The 21,338-nt window shown below is 41.8% G+C and overlaps 1 protein-coding gene across 7 annotated transcripts in view; it reads left to right on the forward strand.

Annotated features, from left to right (window-relative positions):
- Window positions 1–21,338, forward strand: part of macf1b (microtubule actin crosslinking factor 1b) — a 37,479-nt gene that overhangs the window by 11,164 nt on the left and 4,977 nt on the right. For 2 of the 7 annotated variants that reach the window (XM_079344064.1, XM_079344065.1), the window contains exons 6-40: window positions 5,572–5,628; window positions 5,762–5,932; window positions 6,566–6,732; window positions 6,832–6,991; window positions 7,108–7,192; window positions 7,306–7,550; window positions 8,803–8,922; window positions 9,046–9,153; window positions 9,258–9,476; window positions 9,833–10,036; window positions 10,143–10,374; window positions 10,464–10,690; window positions 10,779–10,901; window positions 10,986–11,087; window positions 12,030–12,131; window positions 12,234–12,398; window positions 12,559–12,714; window positions 13,032–13,229; window positions 13,587–13,715; window positions 13,808–13,978; window positions 14,055–14,210; window positions 14,303–14,509; window positions 14,606–14,725; window positions 14,811–14,980; window positions 15,063–15,222; window positions 15,507–15,701; window positions 15,984–16,109; window positions 18,096–18,239; window positions 18,432–18,620; window positions 19,029–19,143; window positions 19,267–19,433; window positions 19,556–19,718; window positions 19,940–20,094; window positions 20,865–20,939; window positions 21,144–21,261. In XM_079344064.1, the coding sequence (XP_079200190.1) occupies window positions 5,572–5,628; window positions 5,762–5,932; window positions 6,566–6,732; window positions 6,832–6,991; window positions 7,108–7,192; window positions 7,306–7,550; window positions 8,803–8,922; window positions 9,046–9,153; window positions 9,258–9,476; window positions 9,833–10,036; window positions 10,143–10,374; window positions 10,464–10,690; window positions 10,779–10,901; window positions 10,986–11,087; window positions 12,030–12,131; window positions 12,234–12,398; window positions 12,559–12,714; window positions 13,032–13,229; window positions 13,587–13,715; window positions 13,808–13,978; window positions 14,055–14,210; window positions 14,303–14,509; window positions 14,606–14,725; window positions 14,811–14,980; window positions 15,063–15,222; window positions 15,507–15,701; window positions 15,984–16,109; window positions 18,096–18,239; window positions 18,432–18,620; window positions 19,029–19,143; window positions 19,267–19,433; window positions 19,556–19,718; window positions 19,940–20,094; window positions 20,865–20,939; window positions 21,144–21,261 (5,401 nt within the window). The other 5 variants (XM_079344063.1, XM_079344059.1, XM_079344060.1 and 2 more) reach the window with 5 other exon arrangements.

Raw genomic sequence — 21,338 nt, forward strand, 5'->3', positions numbered from 1 at the left:
TTTGGAAGGATGCCGGTATGTGCAAGCGTGCATGTGTGTGTGTGTGTGTGTTTATACACCACACAATGTGTGTGAGACAGAGAGAGAGAGTGCGTGGGTGTGTGCTGTACATGCATGCACGGTTTCGGCGGATCAGTCGATTGCTTGATCATTTGGTTGGCTGGACAAAGACAGAAAGAATAGAATAAAGAGGGTAGGATTTGGAGCATAAACACGATGAGAGTCACCTGCTTAGCACGCTTCAGTTGGGTGTTAGTGCACCTGCACAAAACTTGTGTTCACCCCTTTGCTCATATGCAAATTTGAGTCCTATTCACCTGAAAAAATGTGAAGTTGAAACCCCAGGAAATGTGCAATGTTCGTGGAATGGAGATTACATAGAGTATGCTTGGTGTTCGGCATTTTTAGGGCAAATATTGTGACATACTGAAATAGTGAATGATCGAATTTCCCCACAGGGGTCCTTCCTTTCCTTTCCCATGCCAAACGCAGAGAAAAGACTATTATCTTCACATCGCTCTCTACTTGTGTGTGTGCGTGTGTGTGTGTTTTCTTCCTGCCCCTTTGTTTATGGGACAGAGTTTGCAATGTCTTGAAGTGAGTTGAAAAGTAATCTGAGATGTTTTACAGTAATTAGTCGTCTTTGTGGCTGCTGTGGAGACTACTGCACTTGCTCTGAATGGGGAAAGGGGGGCAGCAAGGGGGTTGGGGGTGAATGTGTGAGTGGATGGGTAAGAAGGGTGGGTGTGGGTACCTTCTTCTTTTGTAGCCTGCACTTCTCCTCCTCGCCATCGAGAGAGGCAAAGGGCTAAGGCAGCTGTCACTTAACATGTGAATGTTCCAAGGGGCGGCCCGGGGGTCTTTAGAAAACTCTCCTTTTTTTTTTTGCCCCCCACCCATTCCATTTTTCAAGCAGAAGCGGCATGGAGTTTTGTGAGCCACAGTCAGACCCAGAGGAGGGGCTTTGTGGGATAAGAACAGGGAGAGATTGAGAGAAAAAAGCCTGGGGAAGGTAAAGGGGGCACTTTGCCGCCTAGCTGCCGGGGACAGGAGCAACCTGAGCTGCAGAACTGATGAGAATGCCAGCGCCTCGTCTTTATATGGAGCTGGCTGACAATCTGACCTCCATGTGAAAACTACTCTTGGCTGGGAACTGTGGGAGTTCAACTGAGCCGTTGGAATACATTGTCTCCATCTGGGCGCACTATCCCATCGGCGGCGTTAACAAGGAAGGAATTCCTCTATCACAGCTCCCACAACAAAGAAGAAAGGGAGAGGAGCAGAGCTGGTGGGAGGAGAAGTGAAGTGAGCGGAGGGGAGGGGTGCACCGTGAGGGGAGAGGAGGACATTGTTTGCCTGTGACTGTGGGCAACGGAAAAGCATGAGTTATCAGGGCATGTGTGAGAGTGTTTGGAAAGTGTGTTTGTATGTGGACATGTGTGAATGAGTGGACTTGATTGAGTGTGTGTTGGAGAAAGTATGCTTGAAAATGTGTTTGTGAGGAGCTTTCAGTTTGGGATGGTGGAGCTGGGAGGCCGTTCAAAGGATGCTCAAACAAAGCTGGATTTCCCCCCCCCTTCTCCCCGTTTTTTGAATGGTGATTGAGGACTGGCTGGATTCCTTTACTCGTGCTGTTTGGCTCAACTGTGCTTCAGGGGTAAGTGTGGTTCTTGTGAGTTTCAAACCGCCAAAACTGCCTTTTAGCCAGGATTGGCTAAGGGAGAGTTTGGTTTGGGACTTTGCTGGTCAGTGATTTGAGGGAGCCATGTGACAGTAAATGAGTTGTGATTTTTCTTAAATTCATTGGAAGTGAAAAAAGCAAGTGCAGCAGGCAATGAAACACTTTAAGGGCTTGAATGGATGAGTTTACATGTAAGTATATATTTTTTATTTAACTGTGTCGTCTTTGTAAACACATTCTTAGGGACCTTCTTCAAAGGATTTAAACCACATTAGCACCTTAAAAAAAACACATGTTTTTAAATAGCTTTCCTTCAACTACGCTGAAATAGCTTTTTCTTGAACTTTTAGAAGACTGTCTTTGGGATGAATGTGTGACCTTGTACTATATCCAGCCTAAAATGTTATGAGTCTCATGGGTGAGTGAGTGCACAGCTGCCATCTCTGATTAGGGACCACTACCATGATTGCTACTTCAGGACCTCCCTCAACAGACACAGACAAACAGCAGTGACACAACATCATTGGGCTCTACTGTTGTGATGGATGATTATTGTTTTTTCTGCTAATTACAACCCTATTTCATATAAATACAGACATTTTTTAAATGTATAAAATGGGTCAATTGTGCAACACATTCCATACAGATTTGATCTTTTGTATATATATGGATATTTTAAAATGAAAGGGAATAGCATACACATCTTCATATTAAAATTTAGAGAAGAATTACATGAAGATTGAAAATTAAGTATTAAGCTTCTTTCCAGGCAATAATATTAGGATTTTTTATTTTATATTTGGCCATACCACAAAGAAGCCCCTATACCACGGTTGTAATCAAATTCATCAGGAAATGGAGTGCAGTCATGTACCATAAATCACTGTTGAGTGCAGAGAAAAGGCCTGGCTGAATTAAGGGCCATTTTGAAATAGGTTAAGTGATGGGATGGTTAGGTCATTGTATGAGGTAAATGGTGGAGTGGTTCTCTGGTTCCCCGGTTCCCCCTCTTGAACCATTATGCTAGAAAGAGAGAGGTGCACATCAAACACAGGCTTGAGACATTTTGAGAGGGGCTTTCCCTGTACGCTTTGATTGTAGAAGAATGTAGGTCATGGGATTTGTAATACTCTTTCATGTGATTAATGCTTTATTAAAGCAAAAAGTAGGCTGTATTTTAATGTCTGAGCTCCCATGTCTAGTAGATATAATACGTACATTTGCATGTTTATGTCTGATTATATCCCCCTTGCAGCGCACCATGTGCTCCATAATGAGCCTACTCAGCATATTCTTGCCTACTGTAAATTGCAGTGAGATCACTGTCGAGGCGCCCGTGTAATTCAGCTAACAACCACACATATTAAGAAGTAACCAGACACGGCACACCCTCTTGTTGAATTGTTAACCCATGTGAACACGGCCACAGGCACTCTCTCTGCTCTCCTCAGGAGACTGCTGGCCAGTGATCTGAGCTAACTGGGTAATCATTGATCTGGAGTCTGAGGCTTTGTCTGGGCACCACTCTCTGATCAGACTGTGAGCTCCCCTGTGGATCTCTCTTGACTGCATCATCTGCTCAGCAGAGACATGCATGATGTTGGTAATTGCTAGTCTAATGCACATGTGGCCATCATATCAAACTAGGTCATGTTATGGTCTCATTTAGTTAAAAGCCATGATGTATGTTAATTATGATTAGTTTCAGACTAATGACATGATTTGATTTACTTCAAAAATGGCATGCATGTTAAAAGGATCACAGTTTGAGTTCTCCCTGGCTGCACACTGTCTTTGTATCTAACCTCTGGCAAGATAAAAGAACTGCTTATTCGGCATAATCCTCTCTGCCAACAGCCTGACTGCAGCATGCGATCCAAAGATCCACCTCTTCTAAATTTTTGAGCAAGCCCCAAACAGAATTCTCTCAGTATTTTGTAGAGCCAACATCTCAATTGGCCCTGTGTCCACCCATATTGCCCCCCAACAGATCTTTAGTAACCAAGCATGACCTGAGGTGACCTGCATAATGATGAATGGAGTGGTCCAACCTTGTCTCGGAGAGAGGACCCGGCCTCGACAGGGACCCTCCCTGTGATCTCCTGATGGGCTCACCTCAGCTCCTCAAGACCAAGATAATTACATTCACCTTTAACCCTTCTGTCACAGCAATGAAAGCACTGTGCTGAGAGGGAAGCAGACAGGCTGACACAGTTTGAAATTGTCACTGCCAATCAGAGTCTTTTCAGTAATGTACTGACTCTGCTCCAACAAGATGTTGATGAGAGCCTTACAAGCTCCAAATCAATCTCATCATGGAAAAGCAATTTATTTAGTTTTTTTTCTTCAAAACAAAATTTTTGTCTGCACACTAAGGTGCCTTTGTTGATTGGTGTATGTTTTCATTACCCCCCCAACTTCCGCCATGCCACCCTGTCTTCAAACCCCCTCCTTTTATTGTCACCCAAAAGAAATGAGGCGTTTTTATGGCTGTCATATTTGATCAGATTCTCAGCGGGTTTCCCAGGACTGGTCCAGGCTAAGTTCGAGAAAATGCTGGCCTTTTGCCACTGCTTCTCTGTGCCAGGCTCAACAGTGGGATCCTCGACAAGCCTGTCACATTGATTTCTTAGCCCAGAATATTTAAGTGGGTGATGTGAGATAGATGGGAAGCATGTGTATGTGGTCAAAAGAAAAACAAAGGGACAGCGACTGTCCAGGCCAAGTATCTCTGCGGTAGTTCCCTGTAATCTGTCGGGGCAGGAAAAGGGCAATGCTAGCACAAGAATTTGGCAAGTAAAGAATGTGAGTGACATTTTGAATCATATAGTTACGTGTTATCTGAAGATATTAGCAGTTGCAAGTTGAAAGACATGCTTTTATAGTAAGTGAGCAATGATATGTTTGGTTAATTTACACAATGAGCACTATTTTACTGCATGATGACCCAGAGCCCCCTTGTCTGATTTTAGGTAGCTGAAGGATCTTCTGCATGCATGGCCGAGGGGCCTTACCTCACCTGTTACCTCACTAGCCTCTGGGCTGAAGGATTATGGGTAACCTCATCAGCCGGCCCAGCTGCCTGGGCCAGAAGTCCAAACACGTGAGGTCAGACGAGGCCTTCCTAAAGGAGTGTTACCAACGAAGAAGAGAGTGGCAGCCCAAGGAACAGCATGTAGAGGCCAAACCTGAAGTGGCGGTTGAAGACAATGCAAAGGAGGATGTAAATAAGGAAACAGAGTCCGAGTGCGACAAGGAGTTAGAGGACATTGATCTTAAAAGGGACGAGGGGACTCAAACTCCCATTTCCGACAAACCACTCAGGAGTTCTCCAGCCTCTACAATCAGGAGCACCAGTACTCTGGAAAATGCCTGGCACGGCAGCCCTTCTCCAATAAAAACATCCCGAAATGGGAGCCTCACGAGGAGAACAATGCCCCCGGAGTTTGCCAGATCCCCCCTGGCTCATCTTGACAAGAATGCAACGGAGAGGAGGGCTAGCTTCCAGAGAAGAGACTCCAGAGAAGGAAGCCCTTGGTCCTGGAAGACGTTGGCATCACGAGAGGTGACGGAAGTGACGGAAGTGACAGAGACGATCGTAACGGAGATTGTGGAAGTTACCGAATATCCATCTGGAGATAAAGGAGGGGACCCCGTTGTTACAAGAACTGTTAGAGTCCTAAATGGTGCCGCTAAGGAACTGGCTGAGGTTAACCAAAATCACCAATTTTCAAACACGTCTAATCTCATGTGTTCAATACATTCCTTCTTCTCTTCATCTGATCCTAAGATTCTTACCTTTTATCATGTTTCCTATCCATGACGTACACAGGAAGCCTCTTTTAAAGAATGTTTCAATAAATTGAAACTAGTATGCCTTTATTTTGCAGCTCCAAAGTGAGGGACACTCAAGCTCAGACCAGGAATCCAGTCTAGATAAATGGCGGGTATGCTTTAACCCTTAACCCATTTTTTTCCCCCATTGTGATTGTAAAGTGAACCGGATCATATTTCACTGGGAACAATGTCTTTCCATTCATCAATACCTTCAGCTAACACTTTTCAATGGTCCATCTCAAGGGAACGAGGTCTGCCTTGGCACTAAAGGATGCGTCAACAGATTCAGACTCATTTCTCCAAAACCTGGAGGCTTTGCTCACGTGGGTCAGTGAGATTGAAGAGCTCACAGCTAATCAGAAACCACCATCTTCAGAGGTCAAAGTGGTGAAAGCACAGCTCCAAGAACAAAAGGTCTGTTATCACCAACATCACATCAACTCACCTCATTTCTAGTTTGCTAAAAAAAAGTCTTTTAAGCACTGTTCTTTGTTTCATGACAGATGCTCAAATGCTTTCTTTTAAACTCAGTTTTTTTTTTTTTTTTTGTGGATGGGTAGCGATCAGTGAGTCATTGTGAACATTACATTGGGAACTAAAAATAAGGAACTACCTCACTCAGCTGCAATTACAGCCATTGTAGGTTCTTCTGAATCAGGTGAAACCTGGCTGACTCTAGACAATGTAAGCTTGTCACATGAGACAGGGCTTATCCAGAATGATGGAATTGCAGAAAAGAAAAAACAAGAATAGGGCTTTGATAAATTCTAATGAAATTCAAACTCTTGTAAAAGGCATTTTATGTCTGTAGTATTTATAAAAACTTTTTTTTAATTTTTGTAATTAACAAATTTTGTTGGCTCGTTTGTTTGAACCTGGGGTCCTGATCTATCAAATGAGCTTTACTGGCACCTCATTGTAAATGTTTTGGATTAAAAAAAAAAGGTTTCTCTCCAAAGGGCAATAATGACCATGGCTGTCTTTTCTCTGACTCTAGTAGCTATTATGAACCTTTTGAACTTCATGAACAAATCTTTTCTTTTACAGCTCTTGCAGCGCCTCCTGACAGACCGAAGGCGTAGTATGGACTGTATGATGTTGGAGGGCCCTCGACTGGTGGAAGCCCACCCAGGAGAGGAGGGGGTGCAGACCAAGGTTAAGCTTTCTGCTCTCCAACAGAAATGGGAGGCTTTACAGCTGGAGGCAGAACAAAGGTCAGCTACATTTAGTGCCAATGCCACACTTTCATTTGGCAAAGGTTAAATCGTGTTAAAATCGTACTTAACAATTTGTGAATGCCTTGTAATTGGTAGGAGAGCGTGTCTGGAAGTCATTCTACCCAGGGCCCAGCTCTTCCAGGAGGGAGTAGACAGTTTGCAGCAATGGCTCATATCAGTGGAGCAAACTCTAGCTGAACTACGAAATGCAGAGAGAGTGATGCTGCATCTCTCAGAGGCAACAGATAGGGCCAAGGTTGGGAATGTATCATTTATAGTTCAACTGCATGTGCTAAAGAACAAATGTTTTTGTCCTTTTTCACTTGAGAAATATAATCGGGACTTTTTTTTTTTTTTTTTTTGCTTTTCAAGGCTGTTGTTGAAGAGATTCAAGTAAAAACTGTGGAACTAGGAAAAATACAAAGATCAGCCCATGATCTCATGGAAGCAATTTCTGGTAAAGTTTACTTTTACCTCTATCTGATATTTTAACACTGTCAATATCTGCATACAGGTCTTACCTTTTGACTTCTGATAATGCTAATGTTTGCATTTCATCCTGTGCTTCAGAGGAGGAATCCCAGCAGGTACAGGAGAAGATGGATGCCCTGCGTATCCGTTGCTCTGTGCTAAGTATAAGCAGTCTGGATGTGCTGCAGAGGCTGGAGCAGGCCCTGGAGGCCTCCAGTCGCTGTACCTCCAGCCAGGAGGACCTCCACCTGTGGCTGGGCCGCATTGAAAGGGAGCTCCTCGGGGCAGGTGGAGCACAGGCACATGCTGGAGATTCAGTGCTTTGCACAGCTGAGAGACAGAGGGTAAATGCAAGAAACGCAATAGAATAAGCCTGTCATACACTTTTTTTTTTTTTTTTACTTTTTAAAGTTAAATGTAAAGTGTAAAATTCCTTATGATGCATCAATGTTTCTAAAAACAAAAATGGTTTGCTTTCCACCCAAACTGACCCTGAATAAACGTTGCTATCATCTCATAAAGTTGTTTCGAAATCTAAACTAATTTAGCCAACACTGTGCCTAAAAATGACACTTTGTCAAGTGTGTGGAGGTTAAATGCACAATAGTCAAAAGAGGGTGTAGATATAAGCTCTGAGAGCAAAAGTTGATAATAAGTAATAAATAGAATCTCTTACTAAAAGGATCAATTATGTCTAATGCAAGCTTTGATATACTAGCATAGCCTAGCATTGCATTGGTTAGCAATACAAGCAGTGGTAAAAAAAAAAAACATTTTAAAAGCTGAGATTAACTTCCATGTTAAGTTGCTTGCAAGCTTTAACTTCAGTTGACCTGAAAAATGTACATTACCAAAACATTGACGATAGCATCACTTGAAAACGAAGTCCACGACAGGTATCACTTTTTATTAATTGAAATGCTTCTCGAAAGCCTTCGTTTACGGCCCCACATTATGCTCAGTTGAAGGTCTTCTTTTCACTTTGAATCACTATCATTTGCATCCATAATTTCTGCACTGGCTGTTTAATGGCTTTGTTCACACCTTTTGCAATACCTCCACCACTAACATGAAAGAGGTGATTGGTCAATTCTACTGTCATTTAAAATAATTCCCTGACTAAGTTAAGTTTACTAAGCCCTCTGTTATTTAATAGCAGGAACTCCAATAACAGAGATGGAAGTAAAGCCTTTTCTGATCTAGCACCAGCAAGAAGGGAAAAGACGATAGGCCTTTTACATTTAACCCTTTACATTCTGACTCAAACCAAAAAATCATGTTTAAGGGTTAAGTTACTTTGAAACATGTTTTAAATGTAGATTGACACATTTTAATACAATTAGAACTCAGTATATTTCAAATAATATCTTTTAAATACTTAGGACGGCCCCTGAATGTTCCCCTTAGCTTAAAATCATTTTGATGTTGACTTTTTGCACAAAAAAAAGTTGTCAGAGCAAAAAACACAAATAGTAGTTTACATCCTGATTGTTACTCAGAGTGGTAGTATGTGTACGTGAGTGAGACTTTTGACAATGTCATGTTTTCTTGTTGTGTTGTGATGATACCATGCTAACATAAGCACATTCTCATCAGCTGGAGCAGGCAGTGGTGAAGGAGATGGCTTGGTTCAGAGACACAGCGCTGAGTCTTGAGAAGCTGAAATCCATCAATCTGCATCCAGAGCTCATAGCAGAACAACTCTATGAACAGAAGGTTGGGAAATATGACAAGCACGTTTAACTTGCTGACTAATTAACTTGATACACATTTACCATTTTTGTATGAAAAAAAAGTAATGTTTTGTCAATTTAACTAGACGTTTTGTCTCTTGAATAGATTTTGGCTGTGGAGATTCTCCAACACAGGTTCAACATTGAGAAGATGGTGAAGATCAGTGAGATTTTGCTGACATACAGTGAGGAAGGAGAAACAGGCGATTTGCTGGTATCTTAAGCAACAACTTTTCCTGGAATTAATATAAAGATATTAAAGGTAAAAACAGTGTTTAAAGTTGTAATTTATTATGTTACTGTCACCTCCCCATGCAGACACCAATGGAGGCCTTACAGGAACAATGCAACACAACCTCAGCCACCAATTCCCATGTGGTCCTGCAGCTTGAGCATGCTCAGTCGCTTCTTCTCCAGTTCTCAGAGGGCTTTACTGAAGTTTCGCCCTGGCTTCAAGAAACTCAATCCCTAATTGGCCAGCTTTCCCTGAGCACAATTAGCTATGAAGCCTTTCGGGAACAACAGGACCTCTTACAGGTAGAAGGAACCTGCTTCTCCACATTACCCTGCAAGCGTTTCTCTTTGTTATCGCTCGTTTTTTTTTTTTTTCTTTGTCCATTTCAACAAAGAGGTTCTTTTATACATCACAGTAAGCCTCTATTCCTCGGGGTAAATAAGGTGTTTTGTCTAAGTGCGCTTCCCTAACATTATCCGCTACCTAGAGATACTTGAACAGTAGCAATGGTGTGTCGGTATTACAGTAGTAGGTAATCCATTAAAAGAACTGAAACCTCTATTCTTTGGAGTAATGGAAATGAGCTCAGTTTCTCTCGAAAGGAAAATTGTGTTCTCTTGATATTAAACAAGCTTTCTTTTTTCTCTCCTGTGTTCAGGGTCTGAGGGAGTCTATAGCAGAACATAGACCCTTGATTGTACGCTTATGCTCTTTAGCAAAACGCTTATCAGAACTAAACCCCACTCAGGGGGAGGATTTCTGTCGAAAGGCTTCAGAGGCCGAGGAACAACATAGAGCCATCAGAGACCGGGTCAGAGAGACGGCTAATCTGCTGGAGGAGTCGTTGCCTCGATTCACACAGGTAAGAACACGTGGATAAATCTCAAAATTGCCGTTAATAGCCTCACATTTTACACCCTACAAATTTTCCTAAGCACACCACCTCATGCCTTTTCTTGAATCCACAGCTGAATGAGAGGATGACACTTATCAGAGAGAGTCTGGACCGCCTGCGTAGTCGCATACAGACTCCCATTTCTCTTCAAGGCCTCACCCCAAGGATCCAGGAGCAGCTGCAAGACAACAAACACACCGTGGCTGAGCTTTCCAAGCTGGAAATGGGCCTTGGCAGCATCAAGACACAGGCAGATGAGCTGCTGGCGAACACACAGGCAGCCGGCGATGCATCTGTTGGCACAGGTACTCTCATTTGTATGTATACAAAGAGAAATGCAAACAACTATAGAAGGACCATTCTTAACCAAATTCTTGTTTTCTTGTGATTTTAGCGATCCAGGAGCGAGTGTCCGGCCTGTCCCAGCTGTGGGATGAGACACACACTCAGGCCCAGGAGAGGGAAAGCTGGCTGCTCAAACTTTTGGATCTGGCCTTGAAGTTCTGGAGTGATGTTAGCGATGTCACAGCTGCTCTCAATGATGCTCAGCAGGCCGTTCTGGATCTCAATGCTAGTCGGACAGACTCTGAAACAATCCGCCAGAGCCTTGAAACCATGCAGGTTTGTTTAGAGTCATACATAACAATTTCACATTGTTATATGAAAAAAAACCCACTATGAAAACTTTTTCACCCTCTCCTGCCTTTAGACTCTCAGGGAGGATATTGACAGTTTACAGGGAGATCTGGACACACTTGGCGTTTTAGGAATGGACCTGATGTCAGCCTGTGGAGATACAGATAAACCAGACGTCACAAAGAGCCTAGACGAAGTAAGAAAATACATCCAAATGAAATCACATTCAACCCATAATGTGGAATTGTCTCACTTAAAACTTTTTATTTTTACTTTACAGCTCTATTGCACGTGGAACAACTTGAGTAAACTGTGGAACGAATGTCACAACAAGCTGGAGGGGTCCCTGCAGATGGCACTTCACTATCAGGACACGATGCAGGTTTGTGCTTTCATACATCCACAGGATGTGTACGTAACAAGGAACATTATCTGAACAGGCAGATGGTTCCATAATAATATTAATAATAATAATAATTGGTATGTGTGTGTTTGTTAGTGAGAATATGAGAACAGGACCTTGTGATTTGGCTGAAGCTTATGGTCAGAGCCTGTCGCTGCCCAAACATATGGACTAATTTACTCAATAACGTTTCTTGGTCATTATCTTAGCTCTTTCAAATTAGCTTCCACTGCCTGATTTATTCAGTGCTATGGCATCCTGCCGAATACTTAGCCAGTTTCTTTTTTTCCTGTTTCCTGAGTTCAGACTCTGACTCCCTGCAGCTTTTTTTTGTGTGACTGGCCAAACAGTGTGGATTCTTTTTCAAAAAGAAGATAAGTTTAATGGAGCAAACTGTGTGACATTATTAAAGGAACAAACTATGTGAAATAAATCCAGCTCCATAAACCAAAAGAAATAGTCGTTTAAGCATTCAGTACACCGTTCATGTGATAATCACAGGGTGGCTGTGGATCACTGGTGGATTCGGACGTCTCTTTGGTCTGGGTTCAATCCCCAGTCAAGTCAAGACCAGTCAAGACCATTTACCATAACATGGTGATAATTTATGGCTGACTGGAATAAGGGCTCAGTATAATTAAGACACATATTGTTATTACGGATTATTAAGAATTCATTTCTGTACGAATAAGACCAGGAGGTAAATCTGTGTCCAGCAGGATGTAAGACTTTAACAGTCACAGGGACTTTAAAGCAATAAGATCTGTGTTCACGCTGAGCTGATTACTTATGGTAGTCGTTCGTTATAAACAGACCCTACATGATTTTAAGAAGAACCTATACATAATTCTGAATAAGCAATATTGGATTTTTTAATGTATCTTTTCTTTCTTGCCTTACCTTGCTTTGTTTTCCTTACAGGGTCTTTTTGAGTGGTTAAAGTCGGCTGAGCTGAGGTCAACTGAAGAGTTTATGGTTGGCCCTGATCTGGAGTCAGTCAAAGAACAGCTGTGTGATCTCAAGGTACATTCACTCAAGAATACAGATTACCAGCAATGATCCAGCAAGTAATTACCATAGCTGGTAGACGATTGTTATTCAAACTTATATTTTGCCTCCCTTTAGGAATTTAAGCGTGAGCTCTACCAGAAGAAAATCGAGATCGAGAGTCAGAACCATCGCTTTGTGTGCCGACTGTCTCCAGGCTCAGAGCGTCCAGGTTCAGTCTCACCGCTATGCGACTTCAGACACCGCTGGGACAGCTTGGAGTCAGAGACCGTCAACAGACAGGTAAATAGGACACTGACATTGATGAAGAATGTTTTGGGTTTTTTTAAAACATGATGTTAACTTGTTAGAGCTCTGTAGAAACAAAATGAAAACTACATGATAAACAGACCGACTGTAACACTGAATAATAACAGTTATTACTTTCCTGTGCTGCCATCAGCATCAGCTGGAGTGTGCTCTGCTGGGTCTGGGTCAGTTCCAAAACACACTGGATGAGCTGCACACATGGCTCTCCAGGACTGCAGAACAACTGCAGGGCAGCCAGCCAATCAGCATCGACCTGCAGGCCTGTGAAATAGAACTGGCAAAACATAAGGTAGGTGGAGGCCTAAACACGCTGATGTATGTTCAGACTTGAATTTCAGTTTATGGACTCATCACACAATGGCTCTGTTACACAGTGTGGTGTAATAGCACTCAAACGTCTCACCTGTTGGTGTATCTGCCAGATTACACTTGGCCTTGAACACCTTCTTCCTGCTGACAGCTTTCAACATTACAGTGTTTGAACCTTTTGTAATATTAATGTCAATGTAACTTACCAAGCACAATGAAGACAACATGAACAAAACTTTTGCAACAATGTATCTAATTGACAAATCTCTCACTTTCAATGCTTCCTACTTCTCCAAGGTGTTGCGTAATGATGTCATGTCCCACGTCCGCACGGTAGAGACCCTGAACAAGGCAGGCAGGGGGCTGCTGGAGGTCGGGTCTGGGGACAGCCCGCATGGTCTGCAGTCTCACCTGGAGCAGCTAAATGAGAGCTGGGAGTTTGTCCGCTGCGAGACTGAACGCAGGCAGCTGGAGTTAGAGAACAGACTGAGTCAGGTGAAGAGAGAAGTTTGTGCAATAAGTGCAATTAATTTACAGCCATAAGACAAACTCCATATGAAATGCATTACTGCCAATATTTACTTTACATCTATATTGTAGTTTGATTCAATAGCACTGTATCTTGGCGCCCTCTTGTGGTGATTGTAACACTAACCATAGGCTTGAAGAGAGAGGTCCAAATTACATGCATTGATTATCCGAAAGAGAAGCAGTTTAAATATATACTATGTAATGTGAAGCTTCAAGTCAAAGTTTTTATCGAGCATATAAAAACAACTCTGAGGTTGTAGTAGCTGATATTAACATCGCAAACGGATATTTTGCAATAATCAGTTGTTCAATTTTTTTCAGGTACAAGATGTCACGATGGAGATTCAGGATCTTCTGCAGTGGCTGGAGAACACAGACCTGAGACTGTCCTCCTCTAAAACCATTTGGAGTATGCCAGACTCTGCTGCTGAAAGGCTCAGTGCACACTTGGTAAAACTCCCCAGCATTCTAACTGGCACAACAAAAACTAAAAGCAAGAAAAAAAAAAACTTACTGGCTCCCTTTTTTCTTGCCTATGAAAGGAGTTGTGCAATGAGATGGAGTCCAAGCTCCACGCCTACACGGACGTGAAGAACGCCATCCACAGGATGCTGGAGAGCCGAGACGTTGTGCGGGGATCGAGCACGGAACACAGCTTATCTATTCTGGAACAGAAATGGGCCTCCGTTTACAGCAAAGTCCAAGAGCGAAAGGTGATTGAACTCGTTTTCGTGTGGTGTTGTGTTTTTAGTGCACATTTTTAAAAAAGCCTGTCATTTGTTCCCGTAGGCAAAGCTTACAGAAGGACTGAGTCTATCCAAGGAGTTTCACAGTAATGTGCAGGAACTACTCACTAAGATGACCAAGTGTGAAGAGTCTATCGGCTTTCTCCCTGCTCCGAGCTTTGTCCTGGACACAGTTTGTTCTCAGCTGCTGGACCAAAGAGTAGGTCTCCTTACACATACTGTTTTAACCCTGTCAGGTCCAAGACTTAAATATGAATTCTTTGCTGATATGAACCACTTATCGTTGCACAGACACTGGTGAATGAGGTGAAGGGCTATGGTGAGAAGAAGAGCACGGTGGAGAACACAGCATGTCGACTAACCGAGCTGAGCAGGAAGGAAGACTGTGACGTCATCCATAACCTGATCATGACTGTCCAGGATCGCTTCAAAAAGCTTCAGCAGCGGGCGGCAGAAAGAGGCAGGATGCTGGAGGAGGTCAAAAAGAACGTCAAACAGGTAAACCCGTCATATCGACTCTCACCTTTTCTCTAAGACTCGTTCGCTTACAATGTCACTTTTGTGTGACTTATATTTGTGTTGCTTGTGTCTTAGTTTAATGAATCATGGCGCTTGCTGGTGGACTGGATGACGGAGGTCGAGCAGACGTTAGACACACATAAAGAGATCGCCGTGTCCCACGAGGAGATTAAACAACAACTGGCTGAGCAAAAGGTGCAGTACAGCCAAGGCGTCATATGAACTCGTGTGCAATGTGTTCATGAAGGCCGTCGCTGATCACTTCTTCTCGTAAATGTAGGAGTTCCAGAAGCTGCTGAGATCCAAGAGGCCGATGTATGACGCGACATCTAAGAGTGGGCGGAGCCTTCATGAGCGAGCTCAGACCAGCTATGACAGACAGCATTTAGAAAATCTGCTTGCTGAACTCAAAGACACGTGGGACACAATCAGTGGCAAATCCATGGAGAGGTATGCGCTGTGTTACAATGGATGAGGACACACTCGGCTGTGTACAAGTATGTTTGAATGTGCTTTTGTTTGCCTCTCTCAGACAACACAAGCTGGAGGAGGCCCTGCTGTTCTCAGGTAGATTCACTGATGCTCTGCAGGCACTGAATGACTGGCTGTACAGAGCAGAGCCCCAACTCGCTGAGGATGTTCCTGTAGGCGGAGACAAGGATATGGTGCACAACCTGATAGACAAACATAAGGTACGACGCCTATTATGCCTTTCATTTTGTGGTCTCAAAATTTCTGAATGTTAAACAACAATTCAGTATTTAAAAAAAAAAAGGGAATGTAGGATTCACAGGATGTTTGATCTGTTTTTGTAATTCATTTTTATCTACATTTTAAATGTAGTATTCTGATGTGAACGCCTTGCAATCGTTTCTTCTACAGGATAATGGATCAAAGATTCAGTTACTCACAATGGATGTTGAAATTTAGTTTATTTAGTTTATTTTGATTTACCTTCTTTTTTTTTAACTCGTAGGCCTTCCAAAAGGAGCTGGGAAAGAGAGCTGGATGCATAAGGACCCTGAAGCGCTCTGTGAGAGATCTGACCAGGAGCAGCACAGCTGACGCTCACTGGCTGCAGGAGCAGATGGATGAGCTGGAAGGCCGATGGGAGGCTGTGTGCAAACTGTCAGTCAGCAAACAAGACAGGCTGGAAGCTGCACTTCAGCAGGTATCACTAAAAGTGAAAGACGAAATTAGCTTTGATAAGATTTCCTTGTGGTCTTTAGCTGCAATAAATAATGCTGACAGTCGCTTCACATTTCCTCTGAAAAAAGGAAAAATATCCTTGTTGGTAAAATTGAAATGGACATAGCAAAACTGTAGCCTATCCTATATCAGGACATAACCAATGGCAGATTATAGGCTGTTCTTAATATAATAAAAAAAACAATTAATTAGTAGGGCAATCTACTTTTCTTCAATTATCTAAAAACACGTTTGTTCTCGTCAGGCTGAAAAGTTCAACGGCCTCGTCCACTCTTTCATGGAGCGCCTCAGTGAGGCAGAGAGGATACTGAAGTATGGGGTCATACCAGAGGAGGAGGAAGGCTTGCTCGCCTTCCGCAAACAACACGAGGTCAGTATAAGAGGATATCTTATCACAGTCTATGAGGAAATGTATATGCCCTATCTTTTTTTTTTTTTTTTTGATTCTGGGGAGGTCAAGGGGTCACGGTCTGAAACAGAACAACAGGTTAGTGTTGATAAGGTTGTGTATTTTGCTCAGTGGTCGTTAAAAAAAGGAGCTCATTCAACCTGTTTGAAGGACAAATAATGGGGCCATGTGGCAGAAACGTTTTGGTTAATTTATTGAGTGATTGCGTGCGACAAAAGTAATGACATAAAGCTGCATAATATTGAGCCACTTTACAGAATGTAAGCTGTTCTACTGTAGATTTTTGCCTCCTATGTTTTTTTCATCAAACCATTTTTCACATTTGTTGGGTTGTTTGTGAATTAGTTATTCATCACATGTCACTAAACTAACCAATCAGAGGCTAGGATGACCAAGCTTAAGGTGAAGGTAATGAAAACCACTAAGGTAGATTTTAAAATAATTTTGTAGCAGCAGAAGAAAAAAAAGTTAGCATGCTAATGTACCAATGCTAATTTTGCAAACTGAAATATTTAAATAGTTGAATGAATCAATGAACCCTTTGTTACCCTTAAGGGAATTTTCCTTGCACTGAGAGCACAAACACTACACAAACTAATATTTACAACACATAAAAACACACAAAAGCATCACATGATTAAATGAAGGATTTCAGTAGCAAGTTAAATAAAGTGCAGTGTGCAGAGTTCATTCTGTATAATCAGAGCTTATTCAGCAGCTGGATGCTGAGGGGTACAAAGGATTTAATGCCTCTTTTAGTCCTCATCCTGGACATTCTGTACCTGCACCCTGAAATGAGGAGTTCATAGTCTCACCAAAGGGGTTGCAAAAGGTTAGCTGTAATCTTGATGGCTAAATATAATGTGTCCGTAAGACATGCTGCAGACATTTGTTTCCCAGTTATCTTAAATGCCTAGTTTAATAACCTTGTCCAGTTCCTATTTTGGACTGACAATGCTCCTCCTCAGCACTAAATACAAAAGGTCAACACTTTCATTGAAACTTGTGAAATAATTTCAGGATGGTGCTGTCATCATTAAAATGACTAAGTTTCCTTAAAAAAAAAAAAAAAGAGGCGCTGTTGAGCCTTTTTAAATCATGCTTTGGTGTTGGTGTTCCATGTCAGTTTGTGGTCAATTGTACTCTTGCACACAAATTCTTTGTCCTTCTTTTGTACAGGGGAGAGAGATGACCATGTTCTCAAATCAATAATAATCTCTGTAGTTTTCATTGTATTTAATATCAATGAGTTGTTAGATCACCAGTTGTAAAAGTAATCTATCTCAGCTCTGCCGTTTTTCAGAAAGGAAGTTATGAATCCACCTATTGAGGGTGTAGCTCACTGTGTAAATGTAAACTTACATTCAAATACCAAACTCTTACGTATGAATCACCTTCACTTTGTTTTTGAGTATTTTGATTGATCCACTTTGATGTGGCTCATTCCATGCCTTGTCAATTTCACTCATTGTTCAGCACAAAGGAAAATCAACAATGAACTGGTAAGGTTTATAGCTGACCATTTTCACAAAGTGGTTATATTAGATGACAGCTAAAAAGACAACGAATCATGATAATCCAGTTCAAAAGATAAATCCAGCCATATTTAAAAGCAGTTGACACATTTGATAACTGTTAGCTACGGTCACAGTCACAGCAGTTTAATGTTGCTTCATACATAAAGAAACAGCTATGAAGTTGAATGACATTTTTAGCTGATGTTAAAGGGTAGCTGGTTACAGTTTTACAATCAATTATCCTCAGTGAAAGCAATAAAATGAACACAGGCGTAACATTGTACACTGTAACATTTGAGCTTCCCATCTTGAGCGACATCAAAGGAAAAATGTCTGCTATTAGTGACATTTTCCATTAATACTAAGCTAATGGTTCATCCTACGTGAGAATGTATTTCTGATTTAAATAAATTCCTGTCCTCCTATGAAGGAATCAATGAGTGCCCTGCAGGCTCAGGCTGTGGACTTGCAGAACATTCACTGTCTGGGTGAAGAGATCCTGGCCTCCTGTCACCCAGACTCCATAATCACCTTAAAATCCTGGATCAGTGTCACCAAAACTCGCTATGAAGAGGTAAGTGTTCATTGGATGTAGGAACTGGATTACATTGTTTCCCTTTAAAAAAAAATTTGTATAATTAATAATTTGGCGTACCTTGCCATCAGTTATGGGACTCAAGTGCTTACGCAATCTGTGAAACTGTTGAGTCAGCATTTGAAAAAGGACCCAGTGCAGTTCACTCACCTTGTTTGTTTCCCGAGTCAGGTTCAGACCTGGGCTCAGCAGCAGGGCCAGAAGATCCAGAGCAGCTTGGCAGCACTGGAGGCAGAGAGAGAGGAGGTCCAGAGGCTGCTGGACTGGATCTCATCAGCAGAGGAATCCCTCACCATCAGAGACCATGAGCCCCTACCCGAGACCACGGAGCAGAACCAAGAACTGATAGAACAGCATACAGTATGATTTTTTAAATATATATTTTTTACCTATTTATGCCACTTCTAAACATATTTTTATCTTCTATATCAAATGCAGACCAAACATCAATCTTACTACAAACTGAGGAATGGTTATATGTGTAGATACTCTTTTGTTATCTAGACAAATAAATCAACTAATCTTCTCCTTAAATTGCAAGTATGATGTATAATTGTTGAGATGTGTTTGCACCATAACCAACATAATATTTTAATTCATTTGACTTATTGGAATTTCTCTTTATGCAGATGTATTTTCTATATCGTACTTTAGTCATTCTTCGTATAATCCACCGATGGAACAGTATCACCAGCCTATCAACCACATACAGAGCATTAAATTGCATTGTTGCTGGTTCGTGTTATCAACGATCATTTGCCTCTGCAGGTTTTCATGGAGGAATTGAATAAGAAGTTTCCGGAGGTTGAACATGCCACAAAGTCCTGCAAACACAAAAGCATTCCTAAGCACCAAGTCTCACCCAGCAAACGGCCTCTGACAAGTAAGCCCCAACTCTATTAAGAACGCCAAAAGTCATGGTTTTAATCCCTGCATAGGATGCTGCTCATAAGTTGTAAAGCAGAATGTGTAATGACTCCCATGTTGCCATTTTTTTCCTATCTAGAGAGGAGGAGCACTCTCAAGCTGCCGCCTGTAGTGCCTGTCCCCCTGGAGCACCTTGACCCCCAGACTCCTGAGCTCAGTCAGCTGGTCCGTCAGTGGCAGAAACTCTGGCTCCTGGCTGTGGAGAGACAAACACGCCTGGAGCAACACCAGCAAATGCTCAAAGAGGTTGTTGTTCTTGCCAAATGAACACATTTTTAAAAAAAAAAAACCACTACAGATATGTTCAAAAAGTTTAAAAGTTTATGACAACCAGTAAATTTGTTTTGATGTTTTGCATTTCTGGACAGATGGAGGAATTTGCAAACTTTGACTTCAATATTTGGCGAAAGCGCTACATACAGTGGATCAGTCATTTGAAATCGCGGATCCTGGACGTGTTCCGCAGCATCGATCGAGACCAGGACGGACGCATCAGCCAGAAGGAGCTTGTTGATTATGTCCTTGCCTCCAGTAAGAACCGATAGTCATGTCCTGGTCCAGTGTTTCCACACGTATCTCATACTTTGAAAGACTTTTGAACTCAAAGGGCATATTCAAAAATCACAAATTTACATGCTCAAATAAAGATTTCTCACCAATAACATTATATGGAAAATCTAAATCGAACATATCAATTATGTGACAACACCTTTTTCATCGTCATAGTAAATCCATCTCCATATGTTGTGTAGAATTTCCAACCAACTCCCTGGAAATGAACGCAGTGGCAAACATCTTCGACATTAACAGCGATGGCTTCATCGACTACTATGAGTTTGTGAGTGCGCTGCACCCCAGCAGAGATCCGTACAGGAAAACACTGGATGCAGATCAAATCAATGAAGAGGTATGAACAGCTTTTGAGGGGACAGTACATATATATACTGTATGTCTTTTGATGAGCGACTGCAACGCTCTGTTTACCTGCCTCAGTGCCCGAGATGTAGCCAAATCTCAGACTGTACAGAACTCTGCAGCCAGACTGTTGACCAAGACAAAAGACTTCGCTCACATCATCCCAGTTTTAACTTCTTTACATTGGTGACCAATGTCTTAGAGAATCCATTTCAAAATGTTACTTTGGACGTACAAACCAAAACGGCCACTGAGATCTGCAGAGAAAGGTTTCCTAACGGTACAACAGTCCAGACTTAGGGTGATGGAGCTTTCTCTGTAGTAGCTCCTCAGCTTTGGCACAGTCCTCCTGTTGATATTAAAGCTGCTGACATTGTTTCTGTTTTTTAATCCTGAATTAAAACACAATTTTGCAGGCTCGCATTTCTATCTGAAAACTAATTTGATCTGTTTTACTTATTACCGGTCTGTAGTTCAATCATTTAATTTTAAGCTTATTTTGTCTTGCTTAATTGTTTTTATAATAATTCCTATTATCTTACTTTTAATTTATTGTGGGTTTTGCGGTAACTGCTTTTAACTTCCTTCATTGATTGTGTTGTGATGTATGTTGTCTATGGGAAGCACTTTGTGCCTCTGGCTTGAAAAGTGCTATATAAATAAAGTTTTTTTTATTATTATTAGTAGTTGTAGTGTGTAATTGTAGTGGGTAATGTTTTGTTAAATTTACTAAGACTTCTTATTATTTTGTCTTTTCTGCAGGTGAGTCGACAGGTGTCACAGTGTAACTGTCCCAAGAGGTTTCAAGTGGAGCAAATAAGTGCCAATAGATACAGGGTGAGTCATTTTACTAGACTTTGATTAAAAACACGTTTTGTCTCACTGGTGGGCTTTAAATAGTCAATGTTTTTAAAGATTTCAAGTATGTGTGTAAAAAAAAAATCTTGGAAATGAACTGCAAAGATGCAACAATAAGGATATCCAAAAAAAGTAATTTAATTAATTTTATTTTAAATAATTTATTCTGTGTGTTTGCTGCAGTTTGGAGATTCCCAGCAGTTGCGGATGGTTCGTATCCTGCGTAGCACGTTGATGGTCAGAGTGGGAGGAGGCTGGACTGCTCTAGATGAGTTCCTGGTAAAGAATGACCCCTGCAGAGGTCAGTAACATACCCAAAAAATAATTCCTTCAAACTTAATTTTCTTGTAAATCAGCACATTTTGTGTTCAGGCAAAG

Source organism: Symphodus melops (assembly GCF_947650265.1).
Source record: "Symphodus melops genome assembly, chromosome: 5".
Lineage (NCBI taxonomy): Eukaryota > Metazoa > Chordata > Actinopteri > Labriformes > Labridae > Symphodus > Symphodus melops.